The 19,675-nt window shown below is 37.1% G+C and overlaps 4 protein-coding genes across 5 annotated transcripts; 2 read left to right on the top strand and 2 right to left on the bottom strand.

Annotated features, from left to right (window-relative positions):
• The first annotated feature begins 342 nt into the window (after positions 1-342).
• LOC121777180 (thaumatin-like protein) lies at positions 343-1,520 on the top strand. Its single transcript, XM_042174352.1, has 2 exons — positions 343-594; positions 656-1,520. Exons 1-2 carry the CDS (start codon positions 546-548, stop codon positions 1,324-1,326), a joined length of 720 nt encoding a protein of 239 aa, XP_042030286.1. The 5' UTR covers positions 343-545; the 3' UTR covers positions 1,327-1,520.
• Positions 1,148-4,061, bottom strand: LOC121777181 (ras-related protein RABA4c-like). 2 transcript variants are annotated; one of them, XM_042174354.1, is made up of 3 exons: positions 3,627-4,061; positions 1,543-2,028; positions 1,148-1,289 (listed from the first exon to the last, which is right to left on the bottom strand). In XM_042174354.1, the coding sequence occupies exons 1-2, from the start codon at positions 3,857-3,859 to the stop codon at positions 1,581-1,583; spliced, it is 681 nt and encodes a 226-aa protein (XP_042030288.1). In that variant the 5' UTR covers positions 3,860-4,061; the 3' UTR covers positions 1,148-1,289; positions 1,543-1,580. The 2 variants fall into 2 exon arrangements, with proteins under 2 accessions (XP_042030288.1, XP_042030287.1); XM_042174353.1 differs by lacking the exon at positions 1,148-1,289 and having other exon boundaries at positions 1,469-2,028.
• Positions 4,062-4,574: 513 nt separating this feature from the next.
• Positions 4,575-6,941, bottom strand: LOC121777900 (transcription factor bHLH130-like). The gene is made up of 6 exons (XM_042175235.1): positions 6,278-6,941; positions 5,646-5,956; positions 5,387-5,557; positions 5,246-5,311; positions 5,087-5,155; positions 4,575-5,004 (listed from the first exon to the last, which is right to left on the bottom strand). Exons 1-6 carry the CDS (start codon positions 6,729-6,731, stop codon positions 4,933-4,935), a joined length of 1,143 nt encoding a protein of 380 aa, XP_042031169.1. The 5' UTR covers positions 6,732-6,941; the 3' UTR covers positions 4,575-4,932.
• A 7,108-nt stretch (positions 6,942-14,049) lies between these two features.
• On the top strand, positions 14,050-16,557 carry LOC121777750 (60S ribosomal protein L4-like). Its single transcript, XM_042175100.1, has 2 exons — positions 14,050-15,236; positions 16,228-16,557. The coding sequence occupies exons 1-2, from the start codon at positions 14,124-14,126 to the stop codon at positions 16,339-16,341; spliced, it is 1,227 nt and encodes a 408-aa protein (XP_042031034.1). The 5' UTR covers positions 14,050-14,123; the 3' UTR covers positions 16,342-16,557.
• Positions 16,558-19,675: the final 3,118 nt, after the last annotated feature.

Below are 19,675 nucleotides of genomic sequence, written 5' to 3'. Positions count from 1 at the left end.
TCTTGAATTTATTAAATTAAACGGGAAGACAGAGTAAATCCATCGAAACTAGACTTGTTTAACTGCCTTTGTTTTTCTTCCATTTCACACAAAAACCAACTACTAAGAATGAGTAAGGAATGTTTTGAGACATTGAGTAATTAACTAAGGGAATACCTAAATCAATCTACTAATATGTTAGTTTAGGTGTTAATGTTTATTTTATTCGAAAGAAGAACAGTGATGATTCTTTATCAATGTCGTGATGACTCAAAGTGAAAAATGTTATTCTTCCACCAACGCATCATCATATTATTGTTGTGAGTTGTAATGATTAATCACAGTTTCTTTCTTAATTTTCAGAAACATAGATAGACTAGTTCTTGTAAAAATAAGAAACGCATGTATCATCATCATAAACGTTCCGGAAAAGATTATGCAACACATCAAGAGCACACACCATTAAATATATAACTATCAACTGAAAGCAAACACCAACTATTATAATTTATACTTGTATATATATGTGTGAATTTTCATTGTAATGTACAACTGTGTTCATCACAATGGCATCATGGCTTCTTTTTCTTGGCTCACTTCTCCAATTATTCACAGGTAGTTTTCCCTTTCCACAGCTATCAACAATATTCCAACTAACAAATACTCAGAATTTCAGGATCCAAAGCTGCCGTCTTTACGTTGCAAAACAGGTGTAAAGAAATCATATGGCCCGGAGCCTTGTCAGGAGCTGGCCATGCTCTACTCATAAACGGCGGCCTGCAGCTCAAACCAAATGAGAAAGCCAGTGTTGTAGCACCCTTCGGGTGGTCGGGCCTATTCTGGGCCCGCAGTGGCTGCACATTCGACCTATCGGGCAAGCAGGGGAACTGCGCCACAGGCGACTGTGGTGGCCTCCTGCAATGCAGTGGCACTGGCGGGAAGCCCCCGGCTTCCCTGGCGGAGTTCACTTTAGACAGCCCGGAAGACTTTTATGACGTCAGCCTTGTCGATGGTTTCAACATGCCCATATCCATTATCCCGTCTGGTGGATCGGGTAACTGTTCAGCCGTGGAGTGCAGCTCCAACTTGAACCTGCAATGTCCGGAGCAATTGCAGGTGAGGGTCAATGGTGGTGGAGACACGGTGGCTTGTAAGAGTGCTTGCTTGGCTTTCGGTCAGCCTCAGTTCTGCTGCACAGGGGCCTACAACAATCCACAGGTTTGCAAGCCCAGTCATTATTCAGAGGTTTTCAAGAAAGTGTGCCCCACAGCTTATAGCTACCCGTACGATGATGCCACTAGCATTTTCACCTGCAACGGGGCTAATTATTCGATCATATTTTGCTGAAACATACAATGTTAGCTTAAATCTAAAGCATGGAATTTAGCGTTATGGTAGGATATTAATTGTATCAGTGGAAACGGATATAAAAGAAATGTCACATGAAATGTTGGTGATAGTTAGTAGCTACATGAATTCAGAATCTCAATTAATGAAAGGAAACAGTCATTTATCAATAAAACAGGATGAAATATAATTCACGAGGAAGATAGCGTAACGTACAGCTTTGTTACTCAAAAACTCCAAAATGGAAGATTAGACTATGATGTTCTACAACAGCTAAAGTTGCTTGCAGCAGGCGTAGTTTCCTTCCCAGGAAGGACAATCTTGGTCCCCTGAAGAAGTGCTTCTTTTCCTCCTGATTCTGCTTCGTTAGCAACGAGTGATTTCTTGCTTACAACACGATAAATTTCAGTCAGGACAGTTAGGAAAGCTTGTTCAACATTTGTTGCCTCAAGTGCTGATGTTTCCATAAAGTACAGGTTCTCCATCTGGGCAAACTCTTTAGCATCTTCAGTTGATACTTCTCGATGTGCTTCCAGGTCGGATTTGTTTCCTACAAGCATAATGACAATATTCTTGTCAGCATTGCCCCGCAGTTCCTCCAGCCACCTAGCCATATGATCAAATGATTGACGCTTGGTGATATCATAAACAAGCATTGCCCCCACTGCCCCTCTGTAATATGCACTGGTCACCGCCCTATATCTGAAGTCATTGAGTTTCGAAATCAGAGTGAAAGAATCAGCAAACTGGAATATAGTATAAAACTGGAACGTCCTCTCATGCATGAATAGAAAAAGGAAACACAAGTTGAAGCAGGAAAAATGAAGACATTTATATAATGTTTGAGATAAAAAACCATGAAAACAATATTTCTTCCTTGTGAAAAAAATGAAATATGTTCTTATAAATTACTCTTTCAACTTTTACAAGGTATCTGAGGAGCACAGTTAATCACTTTTCTGAGGAGCACAAACCATATAAACCTGCTATCTACACTCACTTAATGGACAACAGGGCCTATTTGTCGATTCAAAGTTTGATTTTTTTAACTTGAAAATGGTCAACATTAAGAACCATTAATAAACACAAAACTGCTTTAGAGGTGGCAGATTAATGCAGCAGCATTCTAACGAAAAGTAACAGAGTATAAAATATTTATAACAAATCACGAAAAGTAACAGGGAAGATTTCATACAGAAATAATATAAGAATAAATGCACTTGCCTTAGTTGCCTAGAGTAAAAATTAAATAAATTTGTAATCAATACAGAGAGAGGATGCAAGCACGTACCAAAGCAACCTCAAATTCTATGCATGTTGCCAGGTTTTTACTTATCTGATTTAGTCCAACATATAAACTTTACAAGAGGTTAATTCGTAAACCGATCTTCAAATGATTTATTCTTGCTTATGCTTAGTTTCACAAAACATCAAATCAAAGAAGACGTGTAGCAAAGAAATTCACAGTGGATAGATAAAGGGCCTACACCCTACAAGAGTGGTGATAGCATTGCACAGTGGTCAGTGAACAAGCAGGATTATTTTCTTCTAGAGATCTTTTACTTTTTTCACGAGGGAGTTATAGTTTATTCTCGTTTCTCTACTTGTATCCATGTGTGGAGGGAAAAAACGTTTGCATTCGGCTAAATTTTTATTATGTACAAGGCAGGGTAGAGAAAGACTTGACAACATTCCAAAGTTGAATAGGATGTACGTATCTAACAATTCTATAAACTAAAAATGTATAGAAGAAATGTTTCAATAGGATGTAGTAAATGGTAATTCCATAACTCAAGAGGTAATATGTGATCCCGCTGCTACATTGTTCTAATACAAACAGCTGATAGTACGTTTCGTTAATAGTTTCGCGTAATCACAGAACAGTTCTTGAAACATAGGAGTACTCTCAACGGTTCAGTTAATAGAAAGAAAGCAAGAACTTCTCAAGCTTTAAATTAAACAGAACTAACAATCGCTTCCAGCAAGATAATTCGATGCAATTACTTCTTAAGAGAGCTCAAACAGCTAAATTCCACTGATAACAAAATTCAGTACTAATTTCCAGTCATGATCCAATTATCCTGCATTTTCCATGAATGATTTCGTCTTATCCTCAAAGTGAAAGCAACAAACTTACTTAGAAGCCTATTGTTTAACTATATTCCATAAGTTATTAGGTTATTCTGAAAAAAAGAGTAGACGATCCAAAATCAACGGAGGAATTCACATCAGCATACAAATAGAAACCCTGCGACTTGATAATCTCGAAGAAAATAAGCCGAGAGAGAGAACATAGTTACCTTTCCTGACCGGCCGTGTCCCAAATCTGCGCCTTGACAGATTTGTGATCGATCTCAACCGTCCTCGTCTGGAATTCAACTCCGATCGTGGACTTGGAGTCCATACTGAACTCATTCCTCGAAAACCGAGCTAGCAGCTGCGATTTCCCCACCGCGGAATCGCCGATCAACACGGTTTTGAAGACGTAGTCGACTTTGTTGCCGCCGAAAGCGCCTCCGTACAAATTCGACATCGCTTGCGACAATCCCAACGCCCGATCGACCGATCAAATTAAACAGAAGCAACACGGATTTGCAGAAGTAATTGGTGATGCGTATAAACAAGTATTAGGTGGATTTGTACAAATCTAGCAACGCGGTTACAGATATACGATCGATTGTTTATAGCACAAGAACGAAGAAAAAGGAAGATGGTGGGAAGATTGAAAATGTTTGAACAAGACTATTTTATTGACTTCCACCGCGCACTTAATAATGCCTTTTTCTTTTCTTTTTTTTCAAAAATATATTCACTATTAAACTAATATTTTATACTCCGTATTTTGAAAAGTTGCTATGGGATCATACTAACATTTTCATATTTTATGTTAAAAGCATATTCAATGCGTTTAAAATCAACAAATATTTTATTTAAATGAACAATATTGTTTTTAATAACAAAAATTAATCTTACAATTCAAATCTAGATTATATTTTAATATTATTTTATTTTGAAAACTGAACACCACCATAAGTGTACTATCTTGATATCCAGTAGTTCAATTCAAATAAAACAATCATCAAATATTTTGACATGAATTACTAATAATTACTGTCAATAAGAGAAACATATGTTGGTGCAGGATTAGATTAGCCAAGACGAAAGAATCTTAAAGGGAACTTTCCATAAAATATCACAATTATTACTGAATCCAATTCTGTATTCTATACCATCATCTTCCAATCTCATACACAATAATTAATAATATCCCATATATATCTCAATGCATTCGCACGTCACAAATTCCATATTATTCTGCTTTCTGGATCTGCTGAAATCACTCCTAACTAATTCCATTATTATATCCCAACTAAAATACAATCACAGAATATCAAAAACTATAGTCTTAAAACTCTAAGCACCTTACATATATAAACACAGATTATTCATAAAATAAACCTACATATATAATCATTAATATCACCATACACTACAGATTAACATCCGCATTGTTGGCTACCATCATCGACAACTAAAGGCGCTCCACGAGCACGCATACTACATGACAGCCTCGACTTAGAAGGCGAGTGGTAGCTAGCTTATATACTACGATCTGGGAGTTGTTGTTAGTTGAGGTATTTTCGAGCAAACGCACTTAGCCCTCGTCTCCGTGAGGGTCTGCAAAAGAAAGGAGAGAAAATAATGAGGTTGGTTGGAGTTCATGTGAATCTTGACTACTGAAAGGGACTGGTTTAATTACCTCTACTTGACCTTGAAGGTCTTTAATGTATTTAACTGCCAAATCCAACATATCAGCTGTGCTTGTTTGCTGTCAAAAAAACAATCCACCTTAGCAAAATCACACAAGATTTGAAACATGGATGTTCTGTTTCTACATTCAGACAAAAATGTTACTTACCTTGTCCATATTTGGGAAAAGATCTTGAAGCTTCTTCATCTTTTCACTAATTTTGGTGCGTCTCACCTAAAGAGTAGTTAGCGATTCGTATGAGTATATGATTGCGAAAACAAGAGAATGAATCAGGACAAGAAGTTTTACCCTCTCTGCTATACTTCTTGGATGAGTGGCGCAGCCTCTTTTCGCCCTAATCTGGCATGGAGTGGTGTCGGGTTGAACTTGCAGAAACTTATCCAATTCAGCCATTTCAGAAGCAGTTTTAGGCAGGCTCATATGGTGAACTAAGCCCGGGTTTCTTCTTGCTTCTCCGTTCTGATCAAACGGATCAATATCAGCAACGGCCAAACACAATTACTAAGCTAGCTTAAGGGAACAAGACAGAGTTTCAATTCATATATACCTGGTTTTCCAATCCATTGAAATTGGAAAACATCTTTCTTTTCAAGGGATTGAAAGGAGTGTCATGATTCCACGAGTCCTGAGGGAAGAGGGCTTCGAATTCTCTGGCATTAGCGCTTCCCAAGTGGCCGTTTTCAGTGTTACGCGTGGCAATGCTTTCGTTCACGTTCTCAGGTATGCTAGGCATGAACCTCGAGGATGTGAAGTTCATGTGACTGCTCATACCAACTGCTGCTGATGATGACGATGATGAACTGGATTTTGAATGGTTCTGGACTCTGTAGTTCTCCGCCTCTCTCATCATGCTATATCCTGACAAAATGTTTTAACATCATAAGCTTAAGATTTATTCATTTCCTATCTTATTCACCTAGAATTGGGGACATTGCTCACTAAAAGTCCAAATAGAGATAATCCATACCAGAAAATAAACATAATGAAACAATATGTTAAAATTATTTTCTATGAAAATTACTTCTCATTCCAAATTCCCCAAATTATCACCTCACATTCCGAATCCAAAAATAGGCTAAAAGTCAACACAATTTCATTATCCATAAAAAATTGAATACGATTCCGCAACTCAGTCCAACAAGACATACACAGAAAAATCAAAATCAGCAAGAAAAATACCATTGAAGAATCCAGCAGGAGAGCTGCTCTGTCTAACGAGATTGGATCCATTATTCATTCTCAAATTAGCCTGATTCTCCATTCCCACAGAATAAGATCCGACGATTCCGGGGCTCTCATAACCCATCTCCACGGGTCGGGGCTCCGATTCGGCCCCAACCTCCTGCTTCATATGATAATGACCGGTCTTCTGATTCAGATCACGCGGCGCATCCATGAGCGCCGACAGCAGAGCTTCCGATTCATCATCGCCGCTGCTGCTGTTTTCAGTAGTCGAATCCAAAAGCGCGGCGAGGAACGAGCTCGGCGCCGATCGGTAACGCGCTAGCCCCTGCGGCTGAATCTGAGCTTGATTCACAAACAAATCGGAATCTCTGCTCTTCAAATTGCCCTCATTGAGAAAGCTGCTGCTGTTCCTGCTCATATCTCTCGAGATTGCCTCTGAGCTAAACATACTATACTTTTACTACTGCAGGATTATTATGCGAAAAAAATAATAATTAAACATTAATGGAAGCTCCGAGATCAGTAGGTTTTCATGAAAAGAAGTAGCTCCAAAAAGAAAGAGCAATACTGCCGAAAAATATGCGAAAATCTACAGGAATTTTTTATTTCTTGCTATTTCTGTGCCCAACTGAAATATGAACGAATCACAGAAATAGCATAATTCGTAAAAAGCAGAAATGATTAAATTGTAACCCAATCGCTATTTATGGACCCCTAATTTGTCATGGTGCCCTCGCTTTTATTATTTATTACAAATGGACCCCATGACCACTTTCTTACTGCTCCGATCCATAGCAGCAAGTCATTTTGTCATTTGGTACGTTCCATGCTAGTGAAGTCATTTATCTTTTTTAGTAAAAGTTAACACAAATTTTCTTACTTATTTTACTCTTTCTTATTTTATTCTCTATTCATCGCTCTACATTTTTTCATTTCCTACTTTATTATTCTTTTTCAATTAACTCACTTCACACAATTCTTTTGGAATCGCGTGTCGAAAAGAAATATTTCCACTGCCGCGGAACCGAGGGAGGGAGTCCCTATTTAGTTTGGTTAAAAGTAACTATGTGTAGGATTTCTAGCACGAGAATCTCGGCTTTTGTCTAAACACTTTAATTACTCTGTTTTTGTACACTTAGTGAAAGTTTAGTTTGATTAATTAGGTTTTTGGAGAGTAATTTTGTCTTGTTATGGAAATAATGAATATACTATTATGGCGTGGGGGTTTGTGTAATTGTGTGGTTAAGTTAACGCCATGCAAGCCTTGGAAGCAATGGAAACTTGGTTTAGGGGTAAAATGAATTAATACTTGCTTCTTTGTTTGGATGAAGAGTTGACCACTATAGGTGTGGTTGCTCATATTTTGAATGTCAAAAGGAAGGTGCATGGGGTTACCTTTTATGTTAGTATTTTTCAGTCAAATTATATACTCCACATATTTGAGTTTTGGAGGATTAGAGAATATTGGACATTGAACATGCATGCGAAGTTTCTCTTTTTACACAAAAACAGCAAGGTCCAAAATATGGAAGAAAAAAGAAGTGTTTCCACCGCTTTATCATCATACGCTCAATTTTGTTCCGAGTCCATTATTGAAATTTTCTTGGAGAGCCAATATGGCAAACTTCAACAATGATTTATACTTCTTCTATCTGAGACTTTAGGAACGAACGAGTTTTAATGCAAAATTGATAAAGTACGAGAACTATACAAAGAGTGATTATAGTGTTATAATAGAGAATTAGGTGAGACCCACGTTATAGGAGAGAAAAACTTGCATGAAATGGAAGTGACTAATTTGTGGAACGGGCAAAATTGGAAAAAAAATGAGACTATTGTTTGGAGACGGAGTGAGTATTAATATATACCGTCCTATTGACTCACTTATGCTTGCTTTGTTAGAAAGCCTTCTTTCGCACATTTCTTTGATATATTCTGTAAATCAATCGTATGTGTGAAAAAGATGTCTCAAAAGTTAGGCTTAGGTTGAATCTTTGGCTCAACAAGGTGCTTTTGTCTTTTCTTACGTGAACTGCCAAAACGCTCCACGTTGACAGCACATGGCCGCGGGTGCCCGTTGTGTATGCCCTAATTTGGTTTAAATGTATTGAGAAATCAAGAATGGTTTAACTTTGACGCGATTCGATCCGATGAACAAATTATTACATCACTGTTTTCGACTTCATATAGTAACTAAATACATTCCAATATGAGTGTGGGAAATAATTTGAGTTAGGTTGAATTAAAAGAGACTAGGCGCATCACGCTACAAGGCAGCTAATATATTTTAAATCTATTTTCTTTATAAATTTAGCTTCTTGGATAAGATGAATGAAGAAAAGGTGGTTAATTTTTCTAGAAAACGATGTATATTGTTGTTTTCTTCCCAAATAGTAGAAGTTTATAATGTATATATTTAGCCATATAGAGATACGCGCAATATTCAAATTTGTAACTACGTGATCGTCTATGTTCGTTTACTTAGTTTAAAGGGTATGTATAAATAGAATAAATTGAGAGGACCAAAGTTTGTTACAAATCATTATGTCACCATCATTTCATATTGCCATTTTGACGTGCCACTGTTTTAATTTTAATTGACCAAAACGATGTGCTAACAAATTATTTTGAAAAACAGCATCAATTTATATTTAATTTAAAATGAAGTGTTTTATTTATGTTTGTTGAAATTTTATTTCACATACAACACGTATTCTTTCTCTGCAAGTTTATTTGTTATAAAATTACGAAATAGTTATATGGAAACATGCGGTGTAAGTTTGTAATAGTCAACTCCAAGAATTCATATGTCAAAGTCATACAATTGTATGAGAGTCTTCTACTTATGTTTTTTTTTATCGTCGGTGAAAGTCATGACTTTTTTCTTTCTCCTTCATAATACCTGTATATAATTAATTATTACGTAAAATAAAAAAATACTAATACTAATATTCTAATGTGTTTTAGAGGGGTTCGATTTTAGAAACTACTTGTATTAAAATTCAAAATATTTATGTTAATTATAGAGTAGGATTTAAATTGTAAAATTGAAAGAATTTAAAATCAAAATTATTAACAGTGAAAATGAAATTAATGGCTTCCATTTTAAATTCAGGCCGAAAATTTCATGGCACCAACTTAATTATTTTTATACTCCCATAAGTGATTTATCATATTGCATTAATCGATTGTCCAATAACATATGCGTCATCGATATGAATTCTTTCTGTTTTTTTGTAATGGAAAATGGTGTTCTTCTCAATGGTTTTCTCGAAGTAACTGAGTTGCATATTATTGGCCAAACTCCCTTCACAGAATCATGGTTGCTTTTGGCCGCGGTCTCTTTCTTATTTTATTAATTGAAATTAATTTATCTATTTTCGATTTTATGTCTGAATATATTTAAAATAGGACGGTTGGAGTAATTTATAATTAGGTTTAATAACAAAAAGGTCAAATCTTCGTAGGGTGGATCCGTTGCTAACTTTTCTTAAGTTGCTAACTTGCTAACTCATCAACGTAGTGTATTAAAAATGTCAACAATATGATAATGAAATGTCAACATAAACTTAAGTTGATATTTTAATACATTGTGTCGACATTAATACTCCCTCCATCCCACACTACTTGCACTTATTTCATTTATGGGCGTCCTAAGTTATTTGCACTCTTTCCATTTTTAGTAACAATTTATACCTACAGCCGTAATTGTTGACTTTGTCTATCACTCATTCCTTAATCTCCGTGCCCAAAAGGAAAGGTGCGAGTAGTGCGGGACGGAGAGAGTATTTAAATGTCAACATAGTTTATTTACATGTCAACACAGATATATGTTGACATTTTAATGTGATCGTGTTGACATTTTTAATATAATGCGTTGATTAGTTAACAAGTTAGCAATTTAAGAAATGTTAGCATTATAACGCACCACAATCTTACGTATTTTTAAATTTGGTTTTATCAGTGGAGTAAAACAGGTCAAATTATTGGTTTGATTAAAAACAGGTCAACTTCAATACAGAGAGATTCCTCTTAAAATGCTGTGAACTCTTAATTCTCCCTAAATAACAAGACAATGGAAACATATGTGAAACGTGACATTTCCCCGAATGTTGCATTTGACCCAACAAAAATTAGAAGTCGACTCCTGTGTGTCAACATTCATTTTTATTTGTACAATTGGTGCAATCTAACACATTATTTATTTTAGTTTTTTTTTAATAAAACGCAATATTTAATTGGTAACTTTGAATTAGCTATATAACATAGAAAAAGTTGATCGTAGGAGTTCTAATGTTATTTTTTATTGGCAAACAAATATAAATGTTAAAGACCATGCTATGGTTGACTCGACCTCGTGACATTTGGTCACGAGCATCAACTACTTTATCGTTTAGTGAAATTATATTTTCACATTTCACTATCTTTTTTACGCTCACTGTTTATTACATTTCTTAAAATCTAAGAGCATCTCCAGTGGGCGGATATCCCACTAGGACATCCCAAAAACACCTCCTGCCACGTCACTAGGACTTCTCATCCCACTGCCACGTCACTAGGACATCCCCTCCTATGTCCGCCCTTCCTACTAGGACATCCCGCAATAAAAAAAATCATACATTTACAAATAAAACAATTTACATTTACGGAAATAAAATTTGACGTCAACCCCTCCGAGTCCAAACCTCATACATTATTCGAAAAAATTACGGGAAAAATTAACAACTTCATCGGAAAAATTAACAACTTCATCGGAAAAAACATACATGATTCGAAAAAAAAAATTGCATACTAATAAAAAAAAACTTCATACATTATCACGTCAACCCCTCCGAGTCCAAACCTCTTCGATGATATCCTGCTGAAGTCGAACACGGGCATCTGTTTGCCGCATGTCGGCAAATGCACGCAGCCGCGCGACCTCTCCATGAGGTACCCCCATATTCACATTCGCGGTGGCCACGCCGTGACTTGGACCTGCACCCGTATCATCTTCGTTGGTCCACTGAGTCAGTTCCGCAGCTTCATTTTCGACAATCATGTTGTGCATTATGATACATGCGTACATGATATCGCCGATGTTGGGAATATACCACTGCCGTGTAGGACCCTTCACAACCGCCCACCGACTCTGGAGCACACCAAATGCCCGCTCCACATCCTTGCGCGCTGCTTCCTGACGGCTCGCAAAGTATGTCTTCTTTTGTCCGAGTGGATGCTTGATTGACTTCACAAAGACGGGCCAGTTTGGGTATATCACATCCGCCAAATAGTACCCCATATTATGCTGGTTGCCGTTGGCAAAGAAACTGATGGCGGGACCAACGCTATTGCACTGAGCGTTGAACAGGGGCGACGACTGGAGAACGTTGATGTCGTTGTTGGACCCGGCGACTCCAAAATAAGCATGTCATATCCACAACCGGTAGTCAGCTACAGCTTCAAGGATCATCGTGGGATGCTTGGCTTTGAAGCCGGTAGTGTACATCCCCTTCCAGGCGGCGGGGCAGTTCTTCCACTCCCAATGCATACAATCTATGCTGCCCAACATCCCAGGGAACCCGTGCACCGACCCATGCATATCTATCAGCATCTGGCAGTCTTCGGGGCTCGGACTCCGAAGATACCGCTCCCCGAATATCGCTCTCACGCCCGCGCAAAAATTCTGCAGACACTCGACGGCTGTCGACTCGCCAATGTGGAGGTACTCGTCAAACATGTCGGCCGCGCCTCCATACGCCAGTTGTCTGATTGCGACAGTGCACTTTCTGCAAGGGCGTGAGTCCGGGTTTGCCAGCTGCATCCTCTCTGATCCTAAAATACAGGTATCTTCTCTCTAAAGCACCCACGATGTGCAGAAACAGCGGACGATGCATCCTAAAGCGTCGCCGGAATAAGGCTTCCCCAAAACGCGGTTGCGGAGCGAAGTAGTCCGCATACAACCGAATATGTGCAGCAATGTGGTCACGGGGTACTTGAGTTCGACGATGGATCGGCCGAGGTACCGCCGCCTGCTGCCGCCGCTGCAACCTCTGTTGTAGCAGCCTCTCTATCGCACCTTCAACAACGACCTCCAACTCATTCTCACTATCACTTTCACTAGACATTCTAGATATATTTGAAATTAGAGATGTAGAGAGAGTAACTTGTTAACACAAGTGGTGCGAATGAAATAAAATTGGACGAGCCGTATATATAGAGTTTAAAAAAAAAAAATTAAAAACGGGAAGTCCGACTGGACATCCGACTGGACGCCACAATGGCGGACGTCCGCCCGCCCGTCGCGCCGACGTCCGAGGACACCCGACGTCCTCACGGGACGTCCGTATCCGACCCTAAAAGCCACAATGGCGGACGTCCCGGTCGCCCGTCGCGACGTCCGACCGGATGTCCGACCGGACGTCCGCCATTGGAGATGCTCTAAGTCAAGTCAAAAGTGAGGTGATTAATAATGGTGGACACATACAGTTCTATAATTTAACAAAATTAACTAGGCGGCCAAAGGAAATAGCAGTCTTTTGAAAGTAGTGAAAAATGAACTCCAAAAATATGCATAAGGTACAATAAATTTGTCATTTGTACAACAATTAAACTCAATACCACATTTTAAAACACCAAAAAAACTCAAGAGAGCAAGTATCTTTTCAAGAAAAAAATACCCCATCATCTTTTTTGAACACATCAGTTAGTAGTATGCCTTTTGAGGATTGTTTTGCAAACAAGCAAAAGTTCAAAGTAGAAACCATGAGATAGGATCATAGTCTTGATGGTTTCCCTAAATTCATTAATTAATCTATGTATATTTCATGCTGATTATAAGATAAACACTACTTTGTTTTTATACTAGTAGGAAAAAATGGAATGAGAATTTTATTAACAGACAACTAAAATGGAAAATTAATCTTGAAAAATAATCGTCTATTTATGATTTATAGTCCAATTTTTATTCGGTGCCATTTTTATTGAATTTATATATGCATATTGAAGCATTCATGTTGATGGTAAGATAGACATGTGGATTTTTATCTAATACTTTTGAGTGATTTATTTTTCTTTTTTTGGATGTACCTCTTTCTACTTTTTTTCCTCTATTCACTTTACTACAAAAAAATACCGCATGAAATCCAGTAACGAATCAGAAATACTCCACTTAAAGTGAGACGGAAGAAGTAGTAAAAATGAAATGAGAATCTTATTAACCTGAAACTTGGAAAAACAATCTTTTGAAATAATACTCCGTCTAACTGTGATTTATAATCACAGATTTTTATTCGATGCGATTTATAGTTTTGTTTGGCTTGATGAATGGAAAACTTACTCCCTCTGTTCTACAGTAGTGGAAACATTTCTTTATGGCATGAAGATTAAGAAAAAATTGTGTAATATATTAAATAAAGAGATAATAAAGTCGCAAAGAGGAAAAAATAGAGAAAATAAAGTAAGAGAGAAAAAAATAAGAGTAAGAAAATGTGTTAGTTTTTACTGAAAAGGGAATGACTCTGCTAATATGAACGTCCAAAGTGAAAAAATAACTCATACTACTGTGAAAAAGATGAAGTAGGAGGGATATACGTAATGCATTATACATATACACTACAATTAACTTGAAAAATGAGTAAATAAAATCAATTTGCTTCCAACAATTATGAATAAGAAGGCCCAGTTATATGGGCCAACTCAAAAAGGGCCGAAACCCTAAGTAATAAGGATAATGGGCTTTTATATATATTAAAAAAACTTGCACCCTACATAAATTGACATTTTGTCATCGCTCCATTCCCAAACGGCCGAATCTAATTTCTCACTCCACCCAAAACCCTAGACCTCAAAGCTCGACGAAATGTCAGCTGCCGCCGCCCGCCCCCTCGTCACCGTGCAGTCGCTGGAGAGCGACATGGCCACCGACGGCGCCGCCGCCAACTCCGTGCCTCTCCCCGATGTGATGAGAGCAGCGATCCGACCGGATATCGTCACCTTCGTCCACGGCCAAATCTCGAAGAACGCCCGCCAGCCCTACGCCGTCTCCAATCGCGCCGGCCACCAGACCTCCGCCGAATCGTGGGGAACTGGTCGTGCCGTCTCGCGTATCCCCCGTGTCGCCGGCGGCGGAACGCACCGCGCAGGACAGGGAGCCTTCGGGAACATGTGTCGCGGAGGGCGCATGTTCGCACCGACTAAGATCTGGCGCCGGTGGCACAGGCAGGTGAATGTGACGCAGAAGCGTCACGCTGTTGTTTCCGCGATTGCTGCATCGGCCGTTCCGTCGCTGGTCCTCGCTCGCGGTCATAAAATTGAGGAGGTTCCGGAGCTGCCGTTGGTTGTTTCTGACGCCGCTGAGGCTGTGGAGAAAACCAGCGCCGCGCTGAAGGTTTTGAAGCAGATTGGAGCTCATCCGGATGCGGAGAAGGCGAAGGACAGTCAGGCGATTAGGGCGGGAAAAGGTAAAGCTCGTAACCGCAGATACGTTTCCAGGAAAGGACCACTCGTTGTGTACGGCAACGAAGGGGCGAAGCTTGTGAAGGCGTTCAGGAACATTCCTGGAGTTGAAATTGCTCACGTTTCACGCCTCAATCTGCTGAAGCTTGCACCAGGAGGCCACCTCGGGAGGTTTGTTATCTGGACGAAATATGCTTTCGAAAAGCTTGACTCTATTTACGGTACCTTTGATAAGGTTTCTGAGAAGAAGAATGGATATGTGTTGCCGAGGGCGAAGATGATCAATGCTGATCTAGCTAGGATTATCAATTCTGATGAGGTTCAGTCGGTTGTAAAGCCGATCAAGAAGGAGGTGAAGAAAGCGCCGCTCAAGAAGAATCCCCTCAAGAACCTTAATGTTATGTTGAAACTCAACCCTTACGCCAAGGCTGCTAAGAGGATGGCTCTTTTGGCTGAGGCACAGAGGGTTAAGGCCAAGCAGGATAAACTTGATAAGAAGAGGAAGCCAATCACTAAGGTAATTCAAATGTTGTGTTTCTATTTGTTCATTTATGTTTATCCATGAACTTGTTAGTTATTTTGGAATTGTGTTGGTTTAGCATGTTTCTGTTCCTGTGCTTGCCTCTATTGCAGATAATTACTTATTTCTGTTGCCTTAGGTTTCGTATTTGGTATAAGTAGTGCTGATTGTTTTTACTTTTGGTATCTATTATTCTTGTTTGAATAGATGTTATATTATCTGTATTCTACAATCTATTTTGTTTTATGTTTAGTTGGAAGAATCAACTTGATTCGTCTTAGTTTTCAGCTTAGGCTTGTATCAGTTTAGTTGGAAGAATTACCTTGAATGTAATATTACTATTGGTTTGTTATGATTCTGTTTCCTATATTATATCTGGATAGTTTATAATGATCAGTCATTTGGCGATGTGTTTCACCTTAATCTTGTTATCAGTTTGATATCACATTACAGGATCACTTTGAAGGGAACACTAGTATTTGTTTGGTATTATTTCTGTCTACTTTATTCGTTTGAGACTTTTAGTTGTAGCAAATTGTATCTGGATCGTTTATAATGATCCGGCAGTTGGAGATGTGTTTCTGCTTTGGCTTGTTATGAGTTTGGTATCATCTGCTCTATGATAGACTGGCTATGGAATATGTAATACTAATAACTATGGTTCCCTTTTAATAGTAGGTTTCACTCGTTTGTTTTCATCACCACTCCTGTCATCTGAATTTGGTTGCTTCTGGTTTTAGATTTTGATTTCTTTGCTAAATCATCCTCCATACGGTTAATTTGCAGTGACTTTCTTGTTTCTAATTGAATGTTTATTTTGTATTGTTTTGTTCTTGTTTGTGGAAGTATGCATCTGAGATTCTGGGTCTATTTGTATTTCATTGGTTCATTGCTGCTTGTATCTCAAAGCCGAGCATCCTTGATGCAACCAGGCTGGAAACTTCCTTGCCCGGTGTATCTTTCTCATTCGGTTATTTGTCTCTTGCAGGAGGAAGCTTCAGCGATCAATTCAGCTAGCAAATCCTGGTACAAGACCATGATTTCAGACAGTGACTACACTGAATTCGAGAACTTCACAAAGTGGTTGGGCGCATCTCAGTAATCAAAATCTTAATTTAAGTCTGTGTAGCCTTTATATTAATTTTGAACTCAGTTACCGTGGTGTTTTCGAGCTCTTGTTAGACATGGTTTTGTTTGTGTGGGATAAGATGACTACTGGAATAACTTTTCTAGCTTAAGTTCAGTTCTTGGTTCCCTTGTTAGTTTGAAAAATTTTGGTTTAGACACTATTTCAATTATTGTTGTGTGATTACTGTTATTTGCGCCCTTTCATCCTAAATTTTATTTATGTCTACTACTAATGACTTGAATTTTTATGATTTCATAGCTGTTTAAATATTTCATGAGAGCCTTAATGTCTGTATTTACATTATAATAATGTTTCATCATAGTCGTTAATATCTTATATACAGAGACTTGATCTGCTGCGCTCCTTAAATGAGCGTCAATGTGAGCGCAGTTATTCCTCTATTTTAGGCCAGGTTGTTCCGTTTAATTTCTTTTTCTTTTTTTATTTCCTTTTTCCCCTAACCTCTTTCCTCTTGCTCACCTGCTGTACGATTTCTTTCCTCTTATCAGTCATCAGTTTTTTTTAATTTAGGTTCTTTTTCTCTTTTAATTCAAAATTTTCTATTGAGCTCATTTCAAATCTTTTCCACCTCTTTGTCGATTTTTGCAGGATTTTTATTTCATTTTTTCATCTTTTATTATTCTCCATACCAATTATTTTCTTCTGGGTTTCTTTAATTATTTTCATCGTTGTTTTGTAAATTTAGATTTCTTTATCTCTGGATTCTAGATTACTCTTTCTTTATTTTTTTAAAAAACAAAATCTATAATTATTTTCAATTTCTCACTTAATTGTGAAAATTTGCGGGTTAATAAACACATAATTTGAGAAAGTTGGGGAAGATAGGGTTAGAGAAACACAAAAGGAAAAATAGAAGGAAAGCGAGAAAATGAGTGACGTGGCTTGTCGCCTAAATTAGTCGCTAAATCTAGGCGCCTAGCAGAGCATTACTCCTTATATACATATCAATAATTCATTTTATACTCCCTTCGTCTCACTTAAGATGACACGTTTAGTTTATCCCAACTAAGATAACACATTTCCTGTTTTGAAAACTTTCTCTTTCCAATTAATACATTCAACTACTTTTTCTCACTCTTATTAAAATATTCATCTTTCTTTCTCTCTCTATTTTAATACTTACCTTCACGTTTTATCTCTCCAATTAAACACTTTAACAATAGCTCATAAAATCTCGTGCCAGCTAAGAAATGTGTCATCTTAGCCGGGAAAGAGAAAGTAGTAATATATGCAACTACTATACTGAAATTTTTGGATTCTTTAGTTTTTCACTCTTAATGTTGATCTGTTACATTAAATTGATAAGATTATATTTTAAATTCATTATAAAATTTATTACTGCATATAAACGTTCAAACTTTTCTTTTGCAATTTCACTCTTTATATTATTGGTAAAAAATAATATTTCAAGCTCCCCCCTCTCCTACATAAACTGATGTGGCCCAACTTCTGCCGCTTCATTGGCCCAGCATCTGAGGAATCTTCATCATATATCTTCATCTTCATCTTCATCTTCATCTTCATCAAACTTAACAGGGGCTGTGACGAGTTTTGATTTTTGTTTCAAGCTGAATGCAATTTTTCCACTTGAAGAAGTTTTGTTTGGCTTCCGAGTCATTAGCTGGCACTATCATTGTTTCTACTATGCAATTTTTATTTACTTACATTGTATGCCATTATATCATATGGGTAAATTTAATTATAATGTCATGTTTTTTATTTAAAATTATATTCTTCATTTATTTTGACGTTGACACTATCACCGTGTGTGCTTTAATTTATATTGCGCATTTTCAAATTATTTATCTAACATTATGTGTATTGGTTACTAAAATACCTGCATCCGCCACTGGTCATAACCCACTGTCCTGCTAGAAGGCCACATCGTCTCACACTTGTGCCTGAGAGATGTTGAACTACATGACAGGAGTGTGAATCGGTCCTTGCTCATTCTTACAACTCTGCCCATCTGAAGCCCATACATGCACTATTTAATAATTTATGTGCATAATAGTTGTGGATATATCATTAATTATTAAGTGAAAATTTGCTTCACTTTTACAGGTCAATATTCGTAAAATAAATTCGAATTCAAACTAAGAACTTTATGACACATATTTATCAAAAATGCTCTTAAATTTTCAGAAATATTTATTGAAATAATGAAATACTACATCACTTTTATTACGCGGATGCCATGTAATTGAAGCACTTAATAGCATATGAAAATTGAAAATTAGAAAACCTGAAATATGAGTACTTTTTTAGTTACAACCCACCTTTAGGTGGAAATTAACCAAAGATCTATTTCATTATAGAAAATCTTTTAATTCTTCGAATTTCCTACGAACTGAAGATGCATATTACAATAATTTTGTTTCCACTATAGATATCTCATTTATCATGTTTAACCTCTAAATGAATTGTATTAATAATATTTTTTTAAAACTAAAATTCGTTATAATATAAAAAATCATAAGTATTATTCATTACAAAATTTTTAAACTAAAAAAAACAAATACCCTATTTTAGAGTTTATCAACTTTGACAATTACTTTTATCTAATAAAAGTAATAAAAAACTCTAAAAAAATAATATACCCCAATTTTGTGCAATAAATTCATTCTTGTGATGAGTATAAATAATTAAAAATATATTATAAAATTGAAATTAAAGAAAAATAAAATACATGAAAAAAGTGAAAGTGGTATGTAGAGCGGAAACATAATATGTGGCATTGGATATTATCTAAAAAATTTACTCATCACTTTACAAAAACGTGAATTTTACATACGGATTTCCGACTGGCTTACGACCTAGTGAATAATTATTAAAAGAAACTAGCTAAGATGACAACAATTCTAAAACAAAATTAAAAAAATATTAAGTCATTTAAGAAAGCAATCTCGTTTGGATGATATTAAACCCAACCATATGCAAAGAAAAGAATAGTATCCATATCCACTCCCACCACCTAAGTAGGATGTTATTTGGCACTTTAATACCAAATTTATCTTCAATTACTTAAATAAGTGCGTAATTAATGTATTGGGCACATGATTACGGATAATTAGGCCAAGTTTGCTCAACACTTTCACGTGAGATACAAGTGACGATTGTCATCTCAAGAATCCTTCGTGTGAGAAGTGGTACATGTTGGTGGGCAAGATATTCTATTTGGGGTGACCAAGTGTGCTGTGGTATCTAGATTAGTCTTCAGCCTAAGCGAGTTCGAGTTCGATCCGAATGAGACACGCTCCATCTCGTTACGAATATATATTGTAGA

The sequence above is a fragment of the Salvia splendens genome, chromosome 18, assembly GCF_004379255.2.
Source record: "Salvia splendens isolate huo1 chromosome 18, SspV2, whole genome shotgun sequence".
Classification (NCBI taxonomy): Eukaryota; Viridiplantae; Streptophyta; class Magnoliopsida; order Lamiales; family Lamiaceae; genus Salvia; species Salvia splendens.
This window is presented reverse-complemented; position numbering and strand designations above follow the sequence as displayed.